At 40.9% G+C, this 25,285-nt stretch overlaps 1 protein-coding gene across 4 annotated transcripts in view; it reads left to right on the forward strand.

The window, feature by feature from the left end:
- SRGAP1 (SLIT-ROBO Rho GTPase activating protein 1) overlaps positions 1-25,285 on the forward strand; it is a 148,418-nt gene that overhangs the window by 103,333 nt on the left and 19,800 nt on the right. For 2 of the 4 annotated variants that reach the window (XM_083182435.1, XM_083182436.1), the window contains exons 7-16: positions 3,536-3,757; positions 4,194-4,295; positions 4,915-5,112; positions 5,909-5,999; positions 8,791-8,818; positions 11,054-11,156; positions 15,960-16,020; positions 16,153-16,230; positions 17,244-17,378; positions 23,831-23,936. In XM_083182435.1, the coding sequence (XP_083038561.1) occupies positions 3,536-3,757; positions 4,194-4,295; positions 4,915-5,112; positions 5,909-5,999; positions 8,791-8,818; positions 11,054-11,156; positions 15,960-16,020; positions 16,153-16,230; positions 17,244-17,378; positions 23,831-23,936 (1,124 nt within the window). Of the gene's footprint in view, positions 1-3,535; positions 3,758-4,193; positions 4,296-4,914; positions 5,113-5,908; positions 6,000-8,790; positions 8,819-11,053; positions 11,157-12,448; positions 12,483-15,959; positions 16,021-16,152; positions 16,231-17,243; positions 17,379-23,830; positions 23,937-25,285 lie in introns of all 4 variants that reach the window. The other 2 variants (XM_083182437.1, XM_083182438.1) reach the window with 1 other exon arrangement.

Raw genomic sequence — 25,285 nt, forward strand, 5'->3', positions numbered from 1 at the left:
CATATGTTATACGCCATTATCATGTGGCCTTACACTGGGCTATTAGACCCAGACATATTTGTTACAGTTTATGGGATGGGTTTGGGGGTGTGTTGCCCCCTGTGTTGGTATGGCTGGGCTGCTCCAGGTTAGCACACACTTTTTTTTTCCTATCACATTGAATATATTTTGTATTTTAATCACACCGTTCACTTCCTTCCACTGCAATTGGGATACAAAATGTTTTTTCCTAACCAGAATTACTCCTCCCTTTTGGCACCTGAGTGACATCACAATCTGAATGAGCAGCTTGCCAATAAATATCTTGTGTAGTTGAGAGAGGCATAGATGGGTCAGCATTAGGAGGGATTGGTGACTCCTGAGTGCCATTGGAGAAGCCAGGGGTATCTCCAAGTAAGCTGGCTCTCATATGTTATACGCCATTATCATGTGGCCTTACACTGGGCTATTAGACCCAGACATATTTGTTACAGTTTATGGGATGGGTTTGGGGGTGTGTTGCCCCCTGTGTTGGTATGGCTGGGCTGCTCCAGGTTAGCACACACTTTTTTTTTCCTATCACATTGAATATATTTTGTATTTTAATCACACCGTTCACTTCCTTCCACTGCAATTGGGATACAAAATGTTTTTTCCTAACCAGAATTACTCCTCCCTTTTGGCACCTGAGTGACATCACAATCTGATTGAGCAGCTTGCCAACAAATGTGTTGTGCTATCCTGTGGCTGTAATGCTTATCCATAGAACCAGTGGCTCACTCTTTTAAGTATGGCTAACCGTGGGGTCACAAATAAGCTCAATGCAAAAACATCTCTGTTCCCACCATGTACCTACATTTCATAGTTATTTTATCTGCAGTGTAAATGGGACACGCCATGTCCTTTTACACAGGACTTCTACCCAGGTCCTGACCTGGGTAGAACACTGCTAGGACCTGGGTAGAGGGTGGTGTAAATGGGTACGCCGGGTCGTCCGACCCGGCTCCCATTTAAATCAATAGGGGGCATGCAACCTGTGGACCGCAGCGTCCACAGGTTGGACGGGGGCACAGACAGCCTGCGCTGCTGTCTGCTATACCCTGCAGGCAGCGGAGGAGGTGAATGGATGCCTGTGTGCGGCATCCATTCACCTTACAGACAAGGGCCGGGGGCCCCCTAGTGATGGGCTTGCCCCCAGCGCAGCGCTCCAGGTCCCGGCAGCGATGATTGGCGATGATGTCATCTCCAAACGGGGGGGGGGGGTGCGGCAGTGGTATAAATGGAAGCAAACGCTGGGTCACACCCGGCTTGAAGTGGGGATCAAAAACCTGGAATTTTTGGTATAAAAGGGGTATAAGTCTGCTGCTTGTATTCAGGGCACCAAACAGGGGAACAGCTGCCAACAAGGCAAGCCTATTAACACAATGGGAGATTGCATAAAAAATATTAACAATTTTAGAAGACTCTTTAATGGAAATGTATGATGGCATTTTTTTTTGCTAAAGTTTAATAAATTAACTGTTGGTGTTCTAGAATTAAGCATTGTTTATGTATATTAGTAGGAATACCAATAAGCCTAGACCATACTGAACTTTGCTTATTGAATAGAGCATAGCTCAAAATCTTACTCGTGTGAACAATGAATTCTGGGATGATATTGGCAAGCTGGCATTGGTTTATTCATGTTGGCAGCAGTTCTACTACATGTTTTTTCCAGAAATGTTAAGATGTGTATTTATAACAGAAACCCATGTTTATAACACTAAACTGCCCCAACCGTGAGCTGTATTTGTCACCAAAGTGATGATTAATTGGACACAAAATGGGCAAACTAAATGCCTAATTCAACATTGATCACAAAAACACAATCCAGTCCATTCTTGAACGACTTCACACATAAGCGCCTGCAAATTGCATATTATTCTGCGTACACATTCTGATTTAATGCAATTGCATTTTAATTGACAGGAAGCCAGCGTTTAGGGGAGGAAACATGGCGTTTTGTGGGTGTGTTTGTCAAAACGCAGGCATGCAAAGGCATTTTTCAGGCAAGTCTTTGAAGTCAGTGATGACCACTTCCAGCCTGTTCCTTTAGCAGAGTTGCATTTGCCTTTGACTAGCACAAATGGAAGGTACACTACAACGTTCCAGTTCTTGTGGATGGTTCCGCAAATGCCTCACGCTTTGATATGCGGGCACAATTTCTGCAATCGCCATTTTTCTTGCTTTCTGGACCGCAACTATTTGATTGCTGCAACTGCTTTTCCTCAGCGTAGCGATCTATGCAGAATAAGAGCCAATGACCACTATTGATTTGGACAAAACATGGCTGTTCTGCATATGGGCACATCAAACGCACATGCTGTCATGTTCCAGATTGATTACTATGGCTAACAATAAGCTTTAGATTGATTGATTAAAGCTACAGTATTCTGTATTGGTATGGGTTGAGTAACTGGAGTGTTACTCAGAGGTCCGATGCTGTGACTGATGGCTGTGTTGTGGATCTGATGTTGTGTCTTAGGATGCAGGCAGCAGTTCAGAGCGGATGGTGTCGAAATACCAACGCCGGAATCCTGACAATTTCTCCCTGCCGTGGACATATAGTGTGGTGAGCGCAGCGAGGCACCGGACCCGCTGCGTGGCGAGCGCAGCGAGCCCGCAATAGGGGGACTATCCACGGCCCCCCCCCTTGTCTGGATTTCGGCGTCGGTATTTCCACCCCCGGGATTTAGTACTGAATCTTTTCAGAGAAGCTGGCACTGGGTTTATTTTTGCACAAGACACCTTGTTCTGCTTCTGCATATATTCATACAGCCATTGAGTACAGAGACGCAGCAGTGGTGACATTACCGTCCACCTCTAAACATCCAAAAATCAATATCCACGGTCTGGCCAGCATTCATATGGGGTACACAGACCATGTAATATAGTAAACAGTAGATCAATGTTTGAACAAGTGATCAGACCATTCAGTCAGTGTTACGGACCATAGCCACTTGGTGTTTACAAGCCATAAACCATTTGATGTTATGGAGCGTTGCTCCTAATATACTTTGCATGGCAATACCTGGAGTGCAACCTGCATTACTCCTAATGCAATAACAAACATTCCCTTTGGTGTGCAGTTATTTTTGGAAAATGCAAACTTTGAAATGTGCTCACAGTTCATCATCCAACTTGGCTGAATGTAACAGCTGGCATTACTGAAAATGAGCAATCACACTGTGCTGTGTGCGTAATGAAAATGGATACAAGGTGCCAAGTCTGATTTCCAGCTTCCACTATGTAGGATTTTGTTTTCTGTTTCTCAGTGAATTGTTTTTACACTAATGATTTGGTTTAGTGCTTTTCTATTCAGTGTTTGTAACTGTTTTAATGTATTTTATGCCAGCCTCTCCGTGTATATTGTCACAGAGAAATGATAACACTTCTAAGCTCATTCCATCTCAGATTGCTGGTACTGTTTTAACAGATCTGTGTTTGTTGGAAGGTACTAGAGATCAGCAGATAGGTAGAGTTCAGCATTATAAAATCTGTTTGTGTGTGTTTGCAGTGCTGTGACCTGGGCTACCATGCAAATCTAAACCGTGCCATGAGAACCTATCTCTCCGCTGAATACAACCTGGAGACATCACGGCATGAAGGTTTAGACATCATCGAGAATGCAGTTGATAACTTGGAACCCAGGAATGACAAGCAACGATTTATGGAGATGTATCCCACCGCTTTCTGTCCACCAATGAAATTTGAATTTCAGCCTCACCTTGGTGATGAGGTCAGAAAGAAGAAAAACCATTTATAATGTATAATAGCGATTACATGTTGAACAATATTTTTGAAATTTGAGTTCAGTGGCCGTGTGGGATCGCTGACCTTTTTTTAAGGGGCCAATCCCTTAAAAGGCAAAAATATGCCTTGTAAGTGATTGCCCCTTTAAAAAACCCTCAGAGTTCGGCTGGTATCCCGCACGGCCGCGGAACTGGAGCAGCATTATGTTTAGACCTTGGTCTTAACCAAAAACAAAGTATATTTAATCTATCATTTTAAATTTAAACAAGAAGTTCTAACTAAAATCTCTTTATTTTATTTTATCTGCGTCACAAAAACCATTTCTAAATCCAAATTCACCTAACATTCTTAGTTTGGCTAAAGTTTACTTTTTTTTACTTTAAATCATTTCAATCATTTTTTTTTATCATTTTGTTATTAAGGTTTGTCAGGTCAGTGCTCAGCAACCATTACAGGGCGAACTTATCCTTCGATATCAACAACTGCAGTCTCGACTAGCAACACTGAAAATTGAGAATGAAGAGGTAAGATCACGTGTCATTTCCGTTTGTCAAGAGGCTGTTGCATAATTGTAAAAGTAATTCATGTACCACCCATATCCTGCGTTACATCTAGCAAGTACTGCCGCTAGTAGTGCAGTGTTTGCACCACAGCACGATGGCCATGATTTATACCCCTGCTGTATTTCAGTCACTGTCCAATCCAAACTTTATTTACAAATATTTGTTTATTTAATGACATCTGCTGAACAGTATATCATTTATTCATAACATGTCCGGGCAGGTACTAAAATGATTGCAAAGAACAATAAATATAGCATTGTCCTCCCGCATTGACTTCTACATAGATTTGCCTTAAGGGGAGTATTTTGTTTAATTTATTTATACAACAAGGTCACACATAATAAAGGTAGTAAGCCTGTAGACATGCTTATATTTACAATAGAAACCAATGGAAAGGAGCGGTCATAGAGTGGCACCACTATCTCACAGCCCCTTTTTCTTCTTTTTGTTGGCATCCAGTTGTAACTAGCTGTTAAAGGTAGTTTTGCCCCGGCATCCATGCTTAAAATGCAAATACAGCATTATTGCTTATATGGGCTTTGTACATAAACATAAGTTAAGAAAGAGCCTCCTTTTGTAGATCAAGAAAACCACAGAAGCCACTCTCCAGACCATTCAAGACATGGTTACTATAGAGGACTATGATGTGTCGGAATGCTTTCAGCACAGCCGCTCCACCGAGTCGGTGAAATCCACAGTGTCTGAGACCTACCTGAGCAAACCCAGTATTGCAAAACGAAGAGCAAACCAGCAAGAGACAGAACAGTTCTACTTCATGGTAAGAAGTCGCCATCGCCTTTATGGGTAGATGCAGAATGAGTGATATGCCAGCTTGCATTGTGTATCTTGCATGAAACTGTTCCTTGTATGCCCAGATACCAGCTGTTTGCATAGCTCTGGCATATGATTCTGTCATATAGCCCCTACCCCGCTCCCACCTGGGCCTGAGGCGATACTGGGCAGAGAAAGGGCTTTCTAGCATGAGATGTGTATAGTAAGGGCATGTGCAGTTGCAGACACAGACACAGAAGGGAAAGGGGAACACGTGTTACGGATACAAACCTGCACATATCGTGCAATGCGTACAGCTAAGCATATGGGCATGAGCCTGCTATTTCAGGTGGGGATCATTAGGTCGACATTCAATAGGTTAACCACTATCAGTCGACACATGAAAAAAGTTGACATGTTTTTTTTTTTTTTGTGTCTATGTTGACATAGGTCAACATGGACACCTTATGAGTTTGCCATTCTCGCTCAATGCTCACTGGTATGGTATAGAATGAACAGGTCGGGTTGAAAACAAAAATCAATTTTTTTTCCCATATTGACTTTTTGACCATGTCAACCTTTTCCATGCATCAACCTTCTGCCTGTCGACTAATAGTGCTCAACCTATTAACTGTCGAACTAGATATTGTCTACCTAATGACTTCATACCACTATTTCTACATGCAGCTTTCCTGAGTTTAAAGTCTGCCTAATTTGTGACCACCTGGCATCAGGCTTCTAGTGTTCTGTAGCTTTGTTTGATGAGAGATGTGTGAAGTCTCACATGCGGTCTTTCTCTGCAGAAGTTCAGGGAACATCTAGAAGGAAGCAATCTCATCACAAAACTACAAGCTAAACACGACCTACTTATGAGGACTCTCGGGGAAGGCAAAGGTAAGGCTGGTCCTGCTACTTCAGTTGCTCTGACAGGTTATAATGTTCATATTTGTAATATATGTTTACTTAACATTTCGTGTTCATGACATGGTTGACAGCGTATGTATGACTTCAATGAATCAGTGTATTCTTTTAGGAGGAAGGAGAGGACTACTTTGCCCATTCTCTCTACCTGCTGCCTCATGTCCTGACTATCCCTGCCATGCTCACTTCTTGTCTTCAGGTCTCCTTACCTGCACCTCATGGCACCTGTCTGTCTCCCCCTCCTAATAGATTGTAAGCTCCTTAGAGCAGGGTCCTCTTCCCTCCTGTTCTCACTTCTCTCTTCTTGCACTTCAATTACAGCTCTCTTACTCACCTACAACCTATACCTGCATCTATTCTCATTGGGTGCCGGACAGTTTCCCAACAGTCGGGGTCCCGACGGTCATTACCCCGACACTCGGGGTCCCGACGGCCACCTGCTATTCTCCCTCATGAGGGTCCACAATCCCCATTGAGGGAGAATAGAATAGGTGGCGAGCCACAGGGCCCACAGCATGGCGAGCACAGCGAGCCATCAAGGGGCTTTGTTGCGCTTCCCCTGCTGTCTGAGTCAGGCTAGTGGATAACTGTCGGGATCCCGACTGTCTGGACCATATACCACACCCATTCTCATTCACTTCCCTATATCTCTATAGCTGTATTGTTTACTAAGAATTGTGCTTTAATTGTGTTATGTCTAGTTCTGTGTACCCTGTACTGTTCTAATGTGTTCAATATGTACGGCGCTGCGTACCACTTGTGGCGCCAAATAAAAATAATAATTATTATTATTATTTTGTTATCTGCCACTGAAGCTTCGGATTCAGTATTGGATCCTGGCGTTCAGAATCCCAACGCCGAAATCCCGACAAGGGGGGGACGTGGATCGCTCGCCACGCAGCGGACCCAGTGCTTTGCTACGCTCGGCACACTAATTTATTCTCCCTCCGGGGGTGTCGTGGACACCCCCGGAGGGAGAAAGTGTCGGGATTCTGAACACCGGGATTTACACTGCATCCTGAAGCTTCTTATAAGCTACTTTATAGCATAACATGAGATATGTAAAACATTCAATGTAGACAACTTAAATACAGAATACATTCAAGGGCTGCAGGATCTGGCTCAATAGAATTTACACTCTGTTGGAAGAGGGCAGAGAGGAGTCAGTAGTACAGTAGTAGAGATTAGGATAGGATTATATGTGAAAGTAGTGCAAGTTCTAATAAAGTAGTACGTTTTCATCTATTCATGCAGAATACTGTACTACTGTTGTTGCATTTTGTTATTTGAGTTACTGTTGCTTCCTGTTGGCTTGAACCACTCTGGCCTTTCTCCCCTCAGTAACCAGGCATTTTGACCCACAGAACTGCCATTCAATGAATGTTTCTTTTGTGCACTACTCCCTTTAAACTCTAGGGATTATAAATCTACAGTTCTTTACATTCCCAAACCATCCTCTTCACATTCCCAAACCATCCTGTCTGGCAACAATTGGTTCTGTCAAACACACTTAGGTCATATTCTTCCTATTTCTGTTATTTAACTGCTGGAATGTTTGACCATGTACTGTACATATGCTTTTATGCATTGATATGATTGGCAGGTTATGTAAATGTATCCAGTTTGTTAATGTGAAGAGAAATTGGCATCTAGTTGTCAAAATAAATTTTGCACTCCTTGAAAAATCTGGATAGCATTGTTCAAACTTCTGCAAACAACGACCAAGTAAATCCACTTTTGGCTTGCAGAATATTTTGTGAGTCATTAACAAATTACTTTCATTTAGATTTGAACGCGGTCCTACGTACTAGATGCAAGTTCCTATCATGTCCGTGTCATCACGTAATACACCAAAGTTTTGTTCCTCATCTATTTTAAAGCATAGAAAGATTAGGATTTCAAATATAGATCTTCATATAATGGCTCCTATTAAGTCTTATTTACAGATCAATAGACAGCAGTAAGGATTATGGTTTTAATCTGTGAAGGGCAGTTGGAAGTAATCTAATGAACCTATTGTAAAGGATTAGTTTTGTTTCCTGAAAGCCAAGGGATAGGAATACATGAATTGGTCACGGGTTCAGTTACAGCTGCTGAGTCAGAGATGGATGTTCTCTGCCTCTACTAATACAGAGGTTTTATCAGGATTCTGAGCCTTTTGTAAAAATTGCATTGCTCCATATATTCAGAAAGGTTAGTATATTATTGGTGAATGGTGCACAGCAACAATTTGTACCATTTTTAAAGATATGCGTGTAGCTGTATTTGTGTCAATGTTATTCATAATCTGTGCGTGCATGACCCAGAACCTGGGTCATGCACGCACAGAAGTTAACCAGGACTTTCCAGCAAATCTATAAAAAAAAAAAATATATATATATATATATATATATATATATATATATATATATATATATATATATATATATATATATATCTAGCGTCCGTGGGGCTCCAAACAATGCCATCTGTTGACAGCAAGTGAAACTACATCTATTATCTTCGAAGCATTAGTTTAGAGCGGCCTTACTAGTTGGTACAGTTGTGCTCATACGTTTACATACCCTAGAATTTGTGATTTTCTGGCCATTTTGTCAGAGAATATGAATGATAACTCAAAACTTTTCTTTCACTCTTGGTTAGTGGTTGTCTGAAGCCATTTATTGTCAAACAACTGTGTTTACTCTTTTTAAATCCTAATGACAACAGAAACTACTGCATAAGGAATTCATTGTATAAAGTTACTTTGTTGGTTCTGTTTCAGGTCATCGAGCAGAATACATGACTACAAGGTAAGTCCTTTCTCTGTTTATGTTCACAGCAATAGAATACCTCACAATAAGATTATGGCTTCACATAAAAATCTGAGAAAATGGAAACCAATTGTATTTATTAGGAAGCCTAGTTTTTATTTTTATGTTTAATAACAGGAACCATCGTGTCAGGAATAGCCCTGGTGTTTACAATTGCGATTGTATTGAATTGCAATATTTTATAATAATTGACATTTAAAATGGCATCCCCTCTTCAATACTCATGCCCTATATAAATATATAGGGCATGAGTATTAAAATTAGATAAAATGGTGATGAGAGGGGGCATTACTTGCAGTGCAGCAAGGAACATGGACATCCCATTGATTTTTTTGCCAACCATGAGCTGGCAAAGATCATTTTCATTTTGGGGGGGGGGGGGTACTTGTGTATTATCCCGGCGTGCGCAACGTAGTCAGTTGGCGTAGTCAGAGCTACGCAGTTAGCGTCAGTCAGCGTAGTTGTAGTAAGGCAGTGTAGCAAGCATAGTCAGCACAGTGTAAGCCTAGTGAGCGCCTCACACAGCGCCGGTAACCGCCAGATCCCATGCGCTGGTGGACGGGCAATCATGCGGACACCAGTGGAGAGAGACTCTCCATCTGCCTGAGACGCACGAGCATCTAATTTGCTTGTGCGTCTAAGCAATTCGTAAAGGACGCATTTGGCAGTGCTTCATATTACATACTGGCAAATGCCTCCATTTCAAAACCCCACTATCCACATCAGCCTGAAGCGTGGCGAGCCCCACGGTACGTGTCCTTCCAACCTGTTCATACCCACACTATCCACGTTGGCATGGAGTTGATCTTATAAAGTGTGGCGAGCGCAGCGTGGCGATCGGACGCAGATTACACGTCAAGTAAACCACGTCCCCTCGTGATGCTCGCTGAGCTCGTCACGCTTCGGGCGCGGTGGCTTGCTGTGCTCGCCACACTTTATAAAATCAACTCCACGCCGACATGGATAGTAGGGGGAATGAACAGGTTGGGAGGACACGTACTGCGTCCCCTCACGGGGCTCGCCACGCTTCGGGCTGATGTGGATAGTGGGGGTGTTTCAGGGAAACTTTCGCACCTGTTATGTCAGGCAGGTAAAAATGGTCAATGGTTTCCACACAATGTAATAAGCGCTGACTGACTACACTAACTGCATAACGCTAACTAAGCTCCGGCTAGCCGCCGACATACTGACTATGCTGGCTGTGGGAACACAACACTGATACTGACAGGGACGCTGACTACGCTGGCCGTTAGAACACTATGCTGATTTGGACAGGGACACTACACTAACTACCTAACGGGCCCCGTGATAATACACAAGCACCTTTTTTTTTTTTTATTGCAATACATCTTACACGTCATTAGAGAATCGCTTGTTTTAAAAAAAAAAATGTTATCCAAGGTGACTGCTTCAATCACACCATATAGCACAGCTGAGGGTAGTGGTTAGCATTACTGTCTAACATGCCATAGGTCAGGAGTGATTGTGATATTGGGAGAATGGATCAACCATTGTATAGATGTGCACACGATGAATGTGTATAAATTTGTGTAAATATTTGTATACTTGGCAAATACATAGGTTTTGATTTCTGTATTTTTTAGTAAAAAAAAAGAGAAACATAAAACACATTGTATATTTCAAATGGGTTGATGTTCTTGGCAATGCTATATATAGTTATGGTCTCCCAAGAGCATGTTTGAATTAGAGCAACATCTATGGATAGACAATGTACCGGGATTAATACCTAGAATGTAGCGCTACAGGAAATGAATTCTTCTTCCTTACAATGTACAGTGGTTTACTTAAAATACCTATGATTGTATCAGCCAGTTGTCACAAATACTACCTGTGATATGTATCCGCTACATTATTTACATAGTTATGTACTTCACTCGCTAAAATATTCATATATTACACATCAGATGTTTTAGTTTTTTTGAAAGTCTGTTTTATGTGTTACTGTGGGGAATGGGGAGACAACAAGAATAGATCCCCCAAGCGATAGATCATTATGTATTAAATGCAATGTACACAAATGCAGGCTGCTTTTTTGTGTTCTGAGATTAGTTCATCACCCAAGGTGATGCAACGATTTTCCAACCAGGCAGACGTGCAGTACGCTATGATCTGTGCCATGCCTCTTTTTTATGTGTCATATGAAATTACAAGGATTTAGAATTGTCACTTATATGCTCATGTTCCCTTTCCCAGGCCTCCAAATGTACCCCCTAAACCCCAGAGGCAAAGAAAGCCCAGACCCCTATCTCATTTTATTACTAAGTTGTTTAACGGGGATCTGGAGTCCTTCATCCAGGTACTGGCACATGTAATGCTGAGGGCTAACCTGCACCTTTTGCTTCCTATGTAATAGACGTGCCCTCACTGCAGCTGAGGAACGTCATTACATTCTACATTGTGGTGGGCTGTTGTTTCCCTTCTGATAATATCCTTCCTGAGTCTACAGAGAGATGGAAGAGTAACCTCTCCCTCAGTTATATGTACATTATTCTTGTTGCGTGGTACAAACAGTGACATCTATGCAGTGAACTCTGTTACAGTGGAATATTTAGTGCAGGAAACATTTCCTCAAAAACCTTCCTGTTATTCAGTCTTACCCAGCAATGACTCTGGTTTCATTGAACTGCAGCTGTCCAGTTTGTATTCTCATGGAAAGTGACACAAAATGTACGACAGCTATTCCATAAAGCTAATATACAATATGTAAACATTTAATTGTGCTCAGCTAATGCTTCAGAACAGCTGACGGACCTCATATTTATTTATTAACAGTTTCTATACAGCGCAGCAAGTTTCATATCGCTTTAAAATTGGGAATAGGGATAAAACAAACTGGGTAGTTACAGACAGTCAAAATGGTAGGAGGGCCCTGCACGCAAGTTTACATTTTATAGGGAAATAGGCATTAATATACATGGATAGCAGTGTTCTATTTTATAATGGTCCACTAGATTGCAAAGGTTCTTTGTGGGCTGTATGATATGGTGCCCTAGCAGTATAAGCCGGGAGGGTGGAAGGGTAAGCGAGAAAGTAAGGGTGCATGATTGATCTGTACAGTGGGATGTAATTGGATAGGAATTAGATATATACATATAGTGGTGGTTAACTAGCCATATTGTAGGCTTTACAAACTCACTGTAATCAACATCGACACGACCCCCCCTGTGTAGTCCATACACACAAACTAGGCCTCAACAATTAGTTTTTGTATTTGCCCATGAAAAGGCCATGTGAGACATGAGGGGCGGGGACAAGGGGATGATCATCCCTAGTGGCTGGAGTCCATGAACTGACCTACCAACAGACATACAAAGTTTAAAGGGTTTATAACAAACAAACATTGTGAAATCATGGAAATGCCTTTTCTATTCTTGCAGAAAACTGTATTTGCTATAACAGAGTTCACTGCAGTCCAGGCTTACTGTACAAGATTATCCCTTTATATTGGTACACTTCGCTGACCAAGGTTGTTATTCCATCCTCTCTGTTTCTCAAGAAATGTTATACTATGAAATGAGTCCGTCTTGGGTCTTCAGTGATTTATTCTATACCTCTTTTTCTGTCCTGTATTCCTAATAATGCTTCTAGTCGGGGAAGAAGGAATTCGCACACAAGACATCAGGTACTGTGCTACTGGCAAGAGCCACATGCTTAACCCCATCTTCTGTCGTATGTTTACACACTGTGCCTTCTAGGTGGCCTCTGACCTAGGGAATGTTTGCATTCTAGACTAAATTGAAATAAAAGTTTATTTTGTAACAATGATGACATTGCTACTATAAAATATTTTCAGTTTTCACTGGGATGAGTATGGAGGAAGCCGAGTGGTGACAAATCATCTTTTTCCTCACAGGGCAAGGGCTTCTGGGATCTGGGCGCTTCCTTCATGGGGCCTTGAAGATAAGATCCAGCAGGGGTGGTCACCTGCGAATCTGTTTATATTGCCATACCAGCATTTGTTTTTTAGTTCTCTAACAATAATCTATGTAGTTTCCAAGTTGTCGGACACTGACTCAGGCTGCATCTGTTTGTTCATGTGACACTAGCCTTTTAGAGTTACTCCCACTTGAAACTCTTTCTTATTACACGACACAAATGCCAAAGGGTCGGGGAGTTTGGCCTCCAGACAAGACCATCCTACATAAAGGAAAAGGATGTAAACGATTTTTACTGCTGGGAATTTCTATAAAATGAGATCATTGTTATCCCATCATGTAGAACCCACTCAGAAAAATGTCCATCCTTCCTGATTAATATGACATTTGGTAAACAAACCATTGCACGTGTGGAAATTTTGATGGACAAAATTGTCTTTTGAAAACCATGGATCAATTTTTTGTTAATCGTTTAAAATGTTAAGTTTATTATTAAACTAATACAAATGCTTGGGGAATTAGTTTATTAGTTCACTATTGACACTTCAGTCCATCAGAGCTGATGCTAAAGCACAATTATTTTAGTTAAGCTCCCGAGCATCCGTCCCATGTTTTGCATGTTCAGATGCTGAAGATCCTCATTAATGACGGCAGCATGGCCATCGCTTCCTCCTCCTTCGCTTACTTCTTCACCGGCAAGTGTGTTTGCACTTGCCAATTCCGGCGACCCGCCGCTGCCAATATTGGATTTGGCATAGACAAATTTAGTATGTATGGGGCTTTAAAAACATACCAGTGACCAATACATGGGTGTGATATGTAGATTAGGCTTCCTCTGTTTCCTGCACAAATCTGGGGACATCTCACAATAGTTTCCATCTTTTGGCAAACATTCCCTGGTTAGATAATTCTTTATAAAGCATGTCAATCGTATCAAATCTGTTGCTGTGATTTTTTTTTTTATTATTTGCTATTAAATATGCTTGAACGTAATTGAAATAAATTAATTATCTGCTAATGAGCATGTGCAACAAACTAACAGTTAAAACCACATCAAATATTTTTGATTTCGGTATTGCAACAACTGTTTTCATGGGGCCATAAAGAAAAAGACACACAAAGGCTATGCATACAAGAGACAAAACATCCATTCCCATTATCATGTAGGACATAACTATACAGCTTACACATTCCTAGCGAAATAGAGCAAAACATAAGTTAAAATAAGAAAAAAATGTAAAAACACAAACACCCTTAAATATTACAGGTCAGTGGTTTCCAAACTGTACGCCTCAGTTCCCTAGGACTCTCCACTGCATGGCAAGGGAGCTGCTGGATGTAGAGTCCCTAATCAATTTTTTGGGCCACCATGTTTATAAGGTGGCCCGATCACTACCTGCTAACCTCTGATGCTGTCTTTGCGTGGCATTTATGCACTTCTTAGTGTGTCCTACCCCCCCCCCCCCCACACACACACACACACACACACACACACGCTATGGTACTTGTTTCCTAGCACGGCCACAATCGCGGGCATCGGGTGTAATTTTTAGTGGTCTGCGATGCGACCGACGCGATGCCCCCGATTTCCCATTGAAATGCAAATGTACCATCCTTTGTGTGCATCTCTGCTCACTGTCAGTATTTTCCACCTCCTTCATGTTAATGTGGCCATACACTTATGTGATTTTGGTCGTTTTTTACCCAATTCAGACGGATTCGTTGATGAAATCAGGTGAAAATCAGCCAAATCGCATGTGTTTGACATTGGATCCGATCCGATGCGCGCCTCCATGCACATCGAATCTGGCGATTGACCCACCTAGCCTATTTTGCATCTGATTTATCACATGCTCCCCAGGAGTCCTTCAGTGCTATTTTTACTTACAATAAATCGCATGTAAAAATGACACATCAAGTGCCAAATTGATTGAAGGCATCCCGGAGAAGTTCAAGGGAAATTAGGTCTGACTTTACCCTTCAGACTAGTGTGTGGGGCCTTTAGTCTGAAAAAGAGAGATGGATAGAAAGGTTACATAAAATTGGAGACCATGTTTGCCCATTTTTTTTTTATTGATCTCCCATTGCACCTCCCCCTTGCTATTCAGTCCCATAACCCACTGCCCACTTTCCTCCTTCTGATGGTTGTGATTGGCAGAACAAGTGCTGCCAGCTGATTAGAAGCAATAGGCAGGTGCAGCCATTGCCAGCAACACATAGCTGATCCTAAGATGGCACAAAAGCAGTTTTTAGATTGTAACCGTATCCTGAATATCTTAATAAGAAGCCTTTGGCGTAGGTGGTGGTCTCTGAGACACTAGTGATTTGTGATCTGAGACTGTCTAGCAAGCCGGCAAATTTTCAGGTCCTGACTCCACAACCGTGGTCTGGTCGCGGTTTCCTTTCACACATACAGATATCCCGGCTTGATGCGGATTCGTTAGAATTCGGGATATAGCTGCATGTGTGAAAGGGGCAGTAGGAAGCCATGAACAGCAAATGTTTGGGAACCACTATTATTATGGGTAGTTAGAAATCATATTGCTATAAAAAGTGATAAAACTATATATTACACTCAGCTGTTAAATTCTAATATCTGGTTGGTTGTTATGGGTTACAGCACATAATGGCACATTAGTAAATAATCCCAAAGTCCTCCACTGCCAGCACAGTCATATTTGCACTTGTAATTATTCTGATTAATCACTAATTATTATTTTAAACGTACACAGTCTCTTCATTACGCCATTAGACTTGTTACCATCCAACATATCTCAAAACATGTGTTACACCTCAGGTAAAATGCATTTGAAATAAAGTAACCACAAACACTTATGGTAGGGAAGACCGATAACGGCGGCTCCTTGCGCTCACATGTGGCCTGTGCACTAAATGGAACTTACAGCATTCAACAAAATCACTGTTACGCAAATTTTCCCAACCGGAAGTGGGAATACTAGTTAGTATTTGGCCACTGGGACCTGTGGGTTCAATACCAGTTTGCATGACACTTACAAACCCTATTTTAATCGTGTATTTTGCCACCAAAGCATTGCACATTCGACAATAGACAGCATCATTGTGTGGCGCATTCTTCATTACATACCATTACATTGAGAATTTCAACCCACGAGATGCTCCATGACACAGTAGTGGTCGGGAAGACAGAGTATTCATCTACTTATAAAAACTGACATATTAACTTTTCTACTCTATTGCTGTAGGAATCTGGACAAATAATTCCTCTTATTGTGGAAAGCTGTATCAGATTTATTAACTTGTACGGTAAGAAACCTCTCTGCTTCTTGTGTCAGTGGGATCTTTTCCAGAACACTATTTACTTACATTGATGTACTGGATCAAATCTGCAGCACGTTCTATTTCAGTAATATATTTCTGCTCATGTTTTTGCCTTAGGGCTTCAGCATCAAGGTATCTTTCGGGTATCTGGTTCTCAGGTGGAAGTCAATGATATTAAAAACGCATTTGAAAGAGGTAAACATTGATTTGTTGTTTTTTTTTCCTTTATTAAATAGTCACAGTCATATGACCTATATTATCTGAAGGCTGTAAAGCGTCCTTGCTTTAATTAAAGTTATGTCTTAGAAAATAAGTCTTCTGAAATTGACAGATTTCATCTGAGCTACAGATAACTTATATGGCTTCAGTTTTGTTTCTAGATTAAGTAATATGCTATACCAAAGGCAGAAGTGACAGCTGAAGGTTTAGAGAACCATGTTTAATTGCAAGGATGAAATATTATTGGATTTTGGGTTAGCACATTAGCATTGCTGGCTCACAAGGAGTAAGCAGCTAACATTTATAGTGAACCTGTGTGTGCATGTATATGTGTATATAACGGCGAAACGTTGCTGTTGAATTTGCCATTGAGTGTCGCGGTTATTGGTTGTAGATATAGGTAGATATGTATATAATATATATATGTGTGTGTGTATGTACACACACACACACAGAATTAGGATCTAATAAAGTCCTATGTAGTGGGCATGTGAGAGCTAGACATGGCAAATTACTTCTGCCTGCAGAGTGACGAATAATGAATGTGCTAGACCTTTCAGTTGAATAGTATGAGAGACATTTGCCAAGACAACTAGCAATTTGTCCTAGAATTATTTTGTATAACTATATTTAGATACCATATAGCTATTTCAAGATGATTCGCCAGCAGCCATCATGTTAAAATAGCTATCCGAGCTATAAAATGGGCCAATTCCTGCCACATTGCATTACATGTGGCTGGCTATGATGCATACACAGATCTGCCCTTGTGGTCATCATAGCTACTAGTTGCTATCATGGAGGTCTTGATGTTGTTAACTGTAATTTTATGCTTGCTGCATAAAATGAAGTATTTTTGTTGTTACTATTTATACTGTTAGATTGGAATAATATCATATAATTATGCATGAGGAGAACCAGAAGTACGGTTGTGCGTGCAGGTCATTGCAAAGATCCCTTACTAATTTGCATATAATGTTATTTTATAGGTGAAGACCCTTTGACAGATGACCAAAATAATCACGATATTAACTCTGTAGCTGGTGTCCTGAAGTTGTATTTCCGTGGCTTAGAAAACCCTCTGTTTCCCAAGGAAAGATTTAATGATATGATATCCTGCATCCGTAAGTCACAATTTGTTCTCAATATAACTACAGTTTTGTCCACAAAAACTCCTCCATTTCCTTGCTTGCCTCATGGATCCATGCACCTTTCTACTTCCTCTTCGCTGTGCTGTATGCTCCCCAGTGTTTCCTGGAAGAGGAAAGCAATGGCTGCGTGTCTTCAGGACAGTATGTCCCACATCTGCGCCACTCTGAGAGTTTAGTCATACTTGCAGCTGGGACCGCTCCCTTTTTTCTCTCTCTTAAAATGATTATGTATAACTCTTTGTGTCCAACACAGCAGGAAAACATTCCTGTAGGCATAATGGAGGCTTTTATACATTCAGTGATTGTCTTTTCTTTCATGTACAGATCAGGTTCAGACAGGCAGCAGCTTTGAGGCATAGCACAGGCTGAGAATTTGCACTGTTCTCTCAGTTTCTGAGCTTTGAGTAGAAATGATGGCAAGGTTCTAGAGGAACACTTTATGGAGAGACTAATAACTTTTCCATATGATTCTAGAAAACTGTAAATAGGTTGATATTAGAAAAAAAATTGTTAGCCGTGGGGGTTTAACCAGCGTGTCAATTAAGAGGCAAGATTTTGTATTGCAGCTCCAGAAACATCTATGTTAAAATGCCGATTTTGCGCTTTACTTTGCGGGGAAACCTGTTGATTGGGCAGTCTCTTGGTTAACAAGCAGGGAAATGGCAGATTAAATATCCTACAGCTAATTAAATATGTCCCTATTAAAATACAATAATGAAAACGCTCAGTAACTTTTATTTTGTTACCGTAACCTAGATCATGGTTTCTGATTCTAGGCTTTATACATTGGGACACATTTACTAAACCCAATGTACAGCATTTGTCCTGGGTGAGAAGGGTCATGGAGAGATATATGATATTCTTTTAAAAGAAACTATGCAAGTTAATGTGAAATATATATGTATGTAATCAGGCTCAATGTGTAGTCTAACGTGATTGGACATCACCCCCACACAAGTGAAATGGTGAAACTGGTTTGTGACGTTCTAAAACATTTCAGATCAGATGGACGTGTTTGGGTATGGCGATTGCAAGGAAGATGCCTGATGCCAATGTAAAGTAGATACAAAAGAGCATGGAGGTGGTGATGAAATGCTGTGTGGCTCATGGATTTTAGTGCAAAAAGTTAAATGGTATTGGTTACTTAAAAAACCAACATTTCAAGACGTAAGCTCTTTTTCGGAGAGAGAGATACTTATTATTCATATTCTTACTGGTGGCTTATTTCTAGCTATTGTTACAGGTGGTGGTGTCATGCACTAATGGGCACAAAAAAATGGGTTTTACATCATCCATATACAATTTTTTTTTAAATTTAGTAATTTTTATTCGTTTTTAAAAAGAAAGACACACCCTAAAACAAACAATAATGCTACGACAGAAACGAGGAGCATACACAATATATAAAAAACAAGAATACAGTGAACATAACTGATATGGGGCCTGATATGATGTGTGTGTGTGTGTGTGTGTGTGTGTGTACTGTATATATTTAGTAGAAGACACTGAAAAAGAACTCTAAAACATATTTTATGAGAGGTACATTTTGGCCCGGGTCAGGTTCAGTACCTTGGTCGCTAATGATGTCATATTTATGGGGTTCAGGAATTGAGTTCCTGCTGACAAATAGCACTAATACTACTGTGTGTCATCTTTCTAAATGGTTACTGCCTAAATAATGTTACTTCTCTGGTTTCAAAATTGGCCAGTCATTTTATAAATTAGTACTATGGCAAATGTCCAACATGGCATATTTTTTCCATTTGCTTTACTTTGCTACTTGTCTTGAAATGAAAGCTCTTCTAGGCCTCTGCAGTAGGAGACATTTGTTCGGCTTTTCTAGCACATTTTTCTGCAGTACATTTAATTGGAAGATTTTTCATTCACACTCCACTCCAATACTAATTACGTTTAAAGAGCAGCCATGCTTTTGTGTACAGTATACAGGGAGTGCAGTGTGCTCTGCACCCATTCAGACAGGGATTTCATGCTCTATAAAGAGACACAAGTGTAACCATGTCTGTAATGAAGTGTATCCAGCTCTTATATAGGAACACTCTTGTTTCCATGCACACAAGCCTTGCATTCTTTCAGCCCACTCGCTTACTGATGCTATCCAGGAACATTCCTGATAACCAAATAAAAGCTCATGATCTGGAATAATATTTATACCCTGTACCCAGGCCCCTGTAAAATTTTGGGGGTGTGGCCTAAGTGTGGGGTTTGTGGGCACCTCCCACCCCCAAAATGTTTAGAGGAGGGTGAAAGAAAACGCTAAAAAAATTGTAATCTTAGCAGCAGCACACACCTACAGCATGTGCTGTGCTGACAGGCTCAGCATGACCTCTCACGCTGTCAGAGAGACACTCATGCTGAGCCTGCTGTCAGCACAGCACATGCTGTAAAAGTTTTTGCTGCTGTTGCTACCCGGGAGGGACGGAGGGGGAAGGGAATGGTCGGGGCCCCTCCAGCAAGCCTAGGCCCGGGTAATTAGTACCCGCTCCAAACACCCCCACCCCCACCCCCCCACACCCCTTCGGCTGCCGTGCCTGTACCCTACCCAGTATACCATTTATTATCAACCCAGCATTTCCTCCAATTTCACTAAATGATAATACAGAATATCAATGTCTACAAAGATCATGTTACAACAGTAATTCAGAAGAATCCCTGTTATTTAAATTCCAGCATATAGGTTTTCTTTTCAGGACTTCAGGCTGGAAATGACACCATTTCATTATACAGTGTAACAAGAGACAAAAGGAAATGTGTGCGCTGCCGGCAATGTTGATGATGAAGCATTACTGTATAATATGTCACAGAAAGACTTGATCACTACAGACGAATCTAGAAAAGCGTGGTAATTAATGTTACCAGGAAGTGAAATCTGAGACCACATATGTGCTGTCTTGCTGGTGACAAGCCCATATTTGCAACAACCTACCATCTGCTTGTGCTGAGGAATACATAGCTAGGAATATGCTGCTCTATATAAGAAACTGTAAATAAATAATAGAAAGCATTGCTGCTTTAGTGCTCTGTTATGCTTTTTCTCAGACAATCTTCCTTTGAATCCCTGCTTCCTGTTTTAGTAGCGTTAAGCTAGCCCTAAGGTGTGTACACACTTGTACAATTTGGACTATGTATACAATTTAGACTATCTGCATACAATTTAAACTATATAGTCTATGCCAGCGGTTCTCAAACTGTGGGTCCCGAACACCTCAGCATGGGGTCACTGCTATATGATACTGACCACCGGCAAATATGTCTGTGGAGGGAGGACAGGGTATAACTCATTTAAGTAAACACCCACTGCTTTCCTTTTCCATTCCCCCATTACCCACTGCCTCCCTGTCAAAATAGCGGTCACTTGTTGCTGGGGTCCTGTAAGAATTTTTATTGTCGGACGGGGTCCCAGAGCAAAATAGTTTGAGCACCCCTGGTCTATGCAGCCAAGACTTTCTCGCTGCGATACGGGAGCGCGCATCGGGATCGCAAGGGTTAAAACCCATACAATCTGCATGAGATCCAGATGAGATTTTGACTATATAGTCAAAATCTCATCTGGATCTCATGCAGATTGTACAAGTGTGTACACACCAATACACTTGTCTGATTTGGCCATTTTTCATGGACCGAAATGAGAAATCAAGTAAAAAGTGGTCAAATCGCAGGTTTTTGACATCTGATCTGGTCCGATCTGCAGTCCTGTGTGCTTTAGAGTCAGAGGTCGGCCTTGTCAGATCAAACAGCGTTTGGCAGCACTGAATTTGCATCCCATGGGATATATCCTCATGTGATCCTTCCACCCCGGAAGCTCCTGCAGGGTTCAAGGGAAGTTTTATGCGATTTCTCCCTCGGAGAGGTCGCATAAGTGTCTGGGGGCCTTTGTGAGGGTGTTATATTTTGCAGCCTGTCCATGGTGTATAAATGACATTGGGCACGATTTAGCATGCAGAGAGACTTCGGTTTGGGTGGGGTGTGTTCAAACTGAAATCTAAATTGCAGAGTAAAAATAAAGCAGCCAGTATTTATCCTGCACAGAAACAATATAACACCCAAATGTAACTCTCACTGGCACAGAAACAAAAAAAAACTTACTCAAATCTATCTCTATCTTTCTCTGCATGTTACATTTGCCCCGCCTGCAGTTGGTTTTGCCCATTAGAGAGAGATTTTGCTTTTGCGATCCATACTGAATCAAGCCCATTGTTGATTATACTATATTAAAACCTACTTACCAACGTTTTTTCTCTTCTCTCCAGGAGAAGCCTGGAGAGGAAAATAGATACTGCTGCCAGGATAGGCGGGACTTGGCTAATGTAAGCAAACCCCGCCTCCCATGCTACTTAAACACGGCAATTTGTGGGTCCGCGGATTCAGGGAGGGGCTAAAATGACGCGAATCGCAACATTTTAGCCCCACCCATTTGCCACGGACCTGCAAAATCCTGGACTTGGTGCCACGGTTAAGGGGTTATGGGGGGAAATACTTGCCTACCTTCCCGGGAGGGTAGGCAAGTATGCATTAAAAACATCCAGTAGACAGATACAGATTTTTTTGAACTGTTATGAAGATCACAAGGTAATGACTGTATAGACATTGTTTTGCTTGTTTGTCCCAATGTGCAGTGTAGTGGCAACAGAAGTATTCTTATCCTTTAGTATGCTGAGAGTTCCCCTGCTTCCTTTTATAAATTAGGCTCCATTACTCTTGATCATTACCAAATTAGAGACATTAATTTATATTGATTACATCACAAAGGAACAAAGATCATTACATGCAGTGCAGTGTCGTGTAGGTAATGCATTTTTTGTCTTTTAAATATTTATTTGGTGTCCTGCTCCTTCTTGGTTTTCCATTTTTAGGATGTTGTTTTGTTCCTCTCTGCACCTGTGTGTATAGGTCTTCACAAGGAAGTGTAAGGACAATTAAAGAAGGAAATGGGCAAATTCCACACATCCCTAATGTTAAATCACTCTGGAGATGCATAGAAGCGGAGTAGTGTTGCCTTTTTTTGAAGCTTTTCTTTCAGATATTGATATACTGCACATTTCCTATGCTTCTTTAATACATAATACATAGATAATTTTTAGATATACAGTATATGTATGTACTGTATGTGCACCTTGAAGAAGAACCATTGTCGGCAATTGCAACCCAGCAGTTATTCTGCATGTGTTAAGGCCCATACACGATTTTGGGATATTGTCTAAGCGATCTGTCTAGGTTGCTTGGAGAGTAAGCATGGATTGCTCCCTGTGTAGAGGCCATAGCATCAGCGATGCGTAGTCATGCGTGTCGCAATCACCTGACTAGATTTGCCTGCATGCAGCCAAAATCTAGTCAAGTCACGAGTGTTGTCACCAGAGAACACTGGGCAGCACAGATCACTCAGAACACATTGCTGCGTCGCATGTGTCAGTGATGTGTGCTGATCGATCTGTGCTTAAGCACCTCGCTCAGCAAGGAGCTTCTATCACCCAGTTTGTATGGGGCTTTATACTGTCCATTGCTTTTGTCTGGAAGGAAATTGAACCTGATTGACTCGAGATTTATCCTATGTGCAGGAGGTTCAATCTCTTACAATCTCTTGGTTATACCCAATGGCACAGGATTGTGGATTGTGTCCTACACATCAGGCACATAAGATTTTGTCAGACAGGCACATCAGATCTTGTCAGATAAATTGACTCAATCCACCTGAATTGGATCAAATCTCACAAAATCTCACAAGTGTAAGGGGCCCTTAATTGTAATTCATATCCCAGCCACTCCTGCCTGTCTCTATTCTTATCGATATGTAAAAGCAGTATTACAGTTGATAGTGGCAGACAACATAATGGGGGAAATTTACTAAAGGAAATGTGTAAAAAAATAGGTGTAAAAATAGGTGTATTTGTATCCAGAAATACACTTATTTTTGACATTTACTATCCCGAAAATACGGCAATTCGTATTGATGTGCTATCAATACGAATTGCCGTATTTTCGGGATAGTAAATGTAAAAAATAAGTGTATTTCTGGATACAAATACACCTATTTTTACACCTATATTTTACACATTTCCTTTAGTAAATTTCCCCCCATGTATGTTACATCTGTCCCACCTGCAGTCCACATGGTTTTGTCCATTCAAGAGAATTTGCTTTTGCAAGTGAACCAGAATCAGGCCCAAAGTCTCAGACATTTAACAGGTTAATCTCTTAGAAATCTTGTGGGTCTATAATCTGTGCTAATTTTAGTGCCCCATGGCTAACCATTTCAGTACGTGGACATTTGCCTTTATAAACGCTGCTGCGGCTTTTTCGTCTGTTTTACAGATTGCTAAATCATTTCCGTGTACATTTTCTGCTTACACCTTGCAATGTCTGTTGTCCCAAATGTAATATAAGGTTCTAAGTATGTCTTCTTATGACAGGAGTGGAAAATCTCTATGAGAGGGCCATGCACATTCGGAAAATCCTCCTGACCTTACCCAGGACTGTGCTTATAGTCATGAGATACCTCTTTGCATTCCTCAACCAGTAAGTAAATTGTCACATTCCATATTATTAAGAGGGAATTCTATAAGAGTGGAGGAAGCAGGACAAGGAGATGTAAAGTCATTGGAGAAATACGCTTTAAAAAAAGCATATTTTTGCATGTTTGCACAGGTATACAGGACACATCTGACGATACGTACACTCACGTAATGGCAGCATATACAACTGGGTTACAACAAAGCCTAACAGGATTAAATGTGTGTTCCTGCAGGTCTGCGTGAGCCACATTTTATTAAACATACCTTAATTGTTCTGTTAGAACGTCCTGCCTCTTCGTGCATAGATGGGTGTAAGTGGCAGGTGTGTACAGGTCAGCATTGCATATACTGTTTCATGCATTCGCTTTCTGAGCATGCGCGCAAGATGATTGCAAAATATACACTATTCTATCTGGCAAAGTACTCGCATTGCATCAGCCCCAAAATATTCAAGCTAAAAATGTATTTCCCTACATTCTGTTTCTTCCAATATTATAGAAATTGTCCATAACAGTTGATCTAGCATAGGGATATAATCAATGCTATACTAATACAATAAGGTGAAAGGTATCATTTCGTTGTTCATGGATATCGAACCTTGAGGAGGCTACCAATTTCATGTTCATAAGGTGTGCAGGCAAAGGTGACGATTGCTCTAAAATAGATGGTATGTCTACTTCAAACTTGTGCACACTTCACACACAATTTGTAGTTTGTTAGTTGTGAACGTTTTTATTTTTGAGTAACTTTTTATTCAATTAGTACAAAATTAACAATAAGAAAATTCACAAATGATGAAGAAAACATACAATGGTATAAATATGGGAGACCTTCTGAAAACACCTGTCCAATGCTATTCAAAACAATTCTTATACATTGAGGTAATTTCATGGAAAAAAAATAAAATACAGATTCATGAATTAAGTTAATACCTACACAGCATATTCAAAATGTTATAGGAGGGCAGACTGAGATCAATTCAAAGGAAGAATGGAGACACCTGGAAAAAAATAGATCACTGCTAAGGAATATGTGGATCTTGCAGAAAAACACGGGTTTCCAACACAATGGGCAGTAAAAAACATCTCCGTATCTGAGGCGTTTTTGGACCTGAAAAAAATACCAATACTACTTTCCTGGTTTTAAAAACAACAACTCTTGATGTGTTTCTATTTCTAAACAGAGATTTCAAACCAGTCCACCCTCAGTCCCCAAATAAAATGTGTGAGTTGATGCCTGCCTCCACATGTGAAGTATTGGCTTCCTAGCCACAACCAATATATCAAAACTTGGTTTCTTCCAACCCTTCGATATTATAATATTTTGTGACAGGTTTTGAAAAGAAAGGTTATA

Source organism: Crinia signifera, chromosome 4, assembly GCF_055691185.1.
Source record: "Crinia signifera chromosome 4, ASM5569118v1, whole genome shotgun sequence".
Taxonomy (NCBI): Eukaryota; Metazoa; Chordata; class Amphibia; order Anura; family Myobatrachidae; genus Crinia; species Crinia signifera.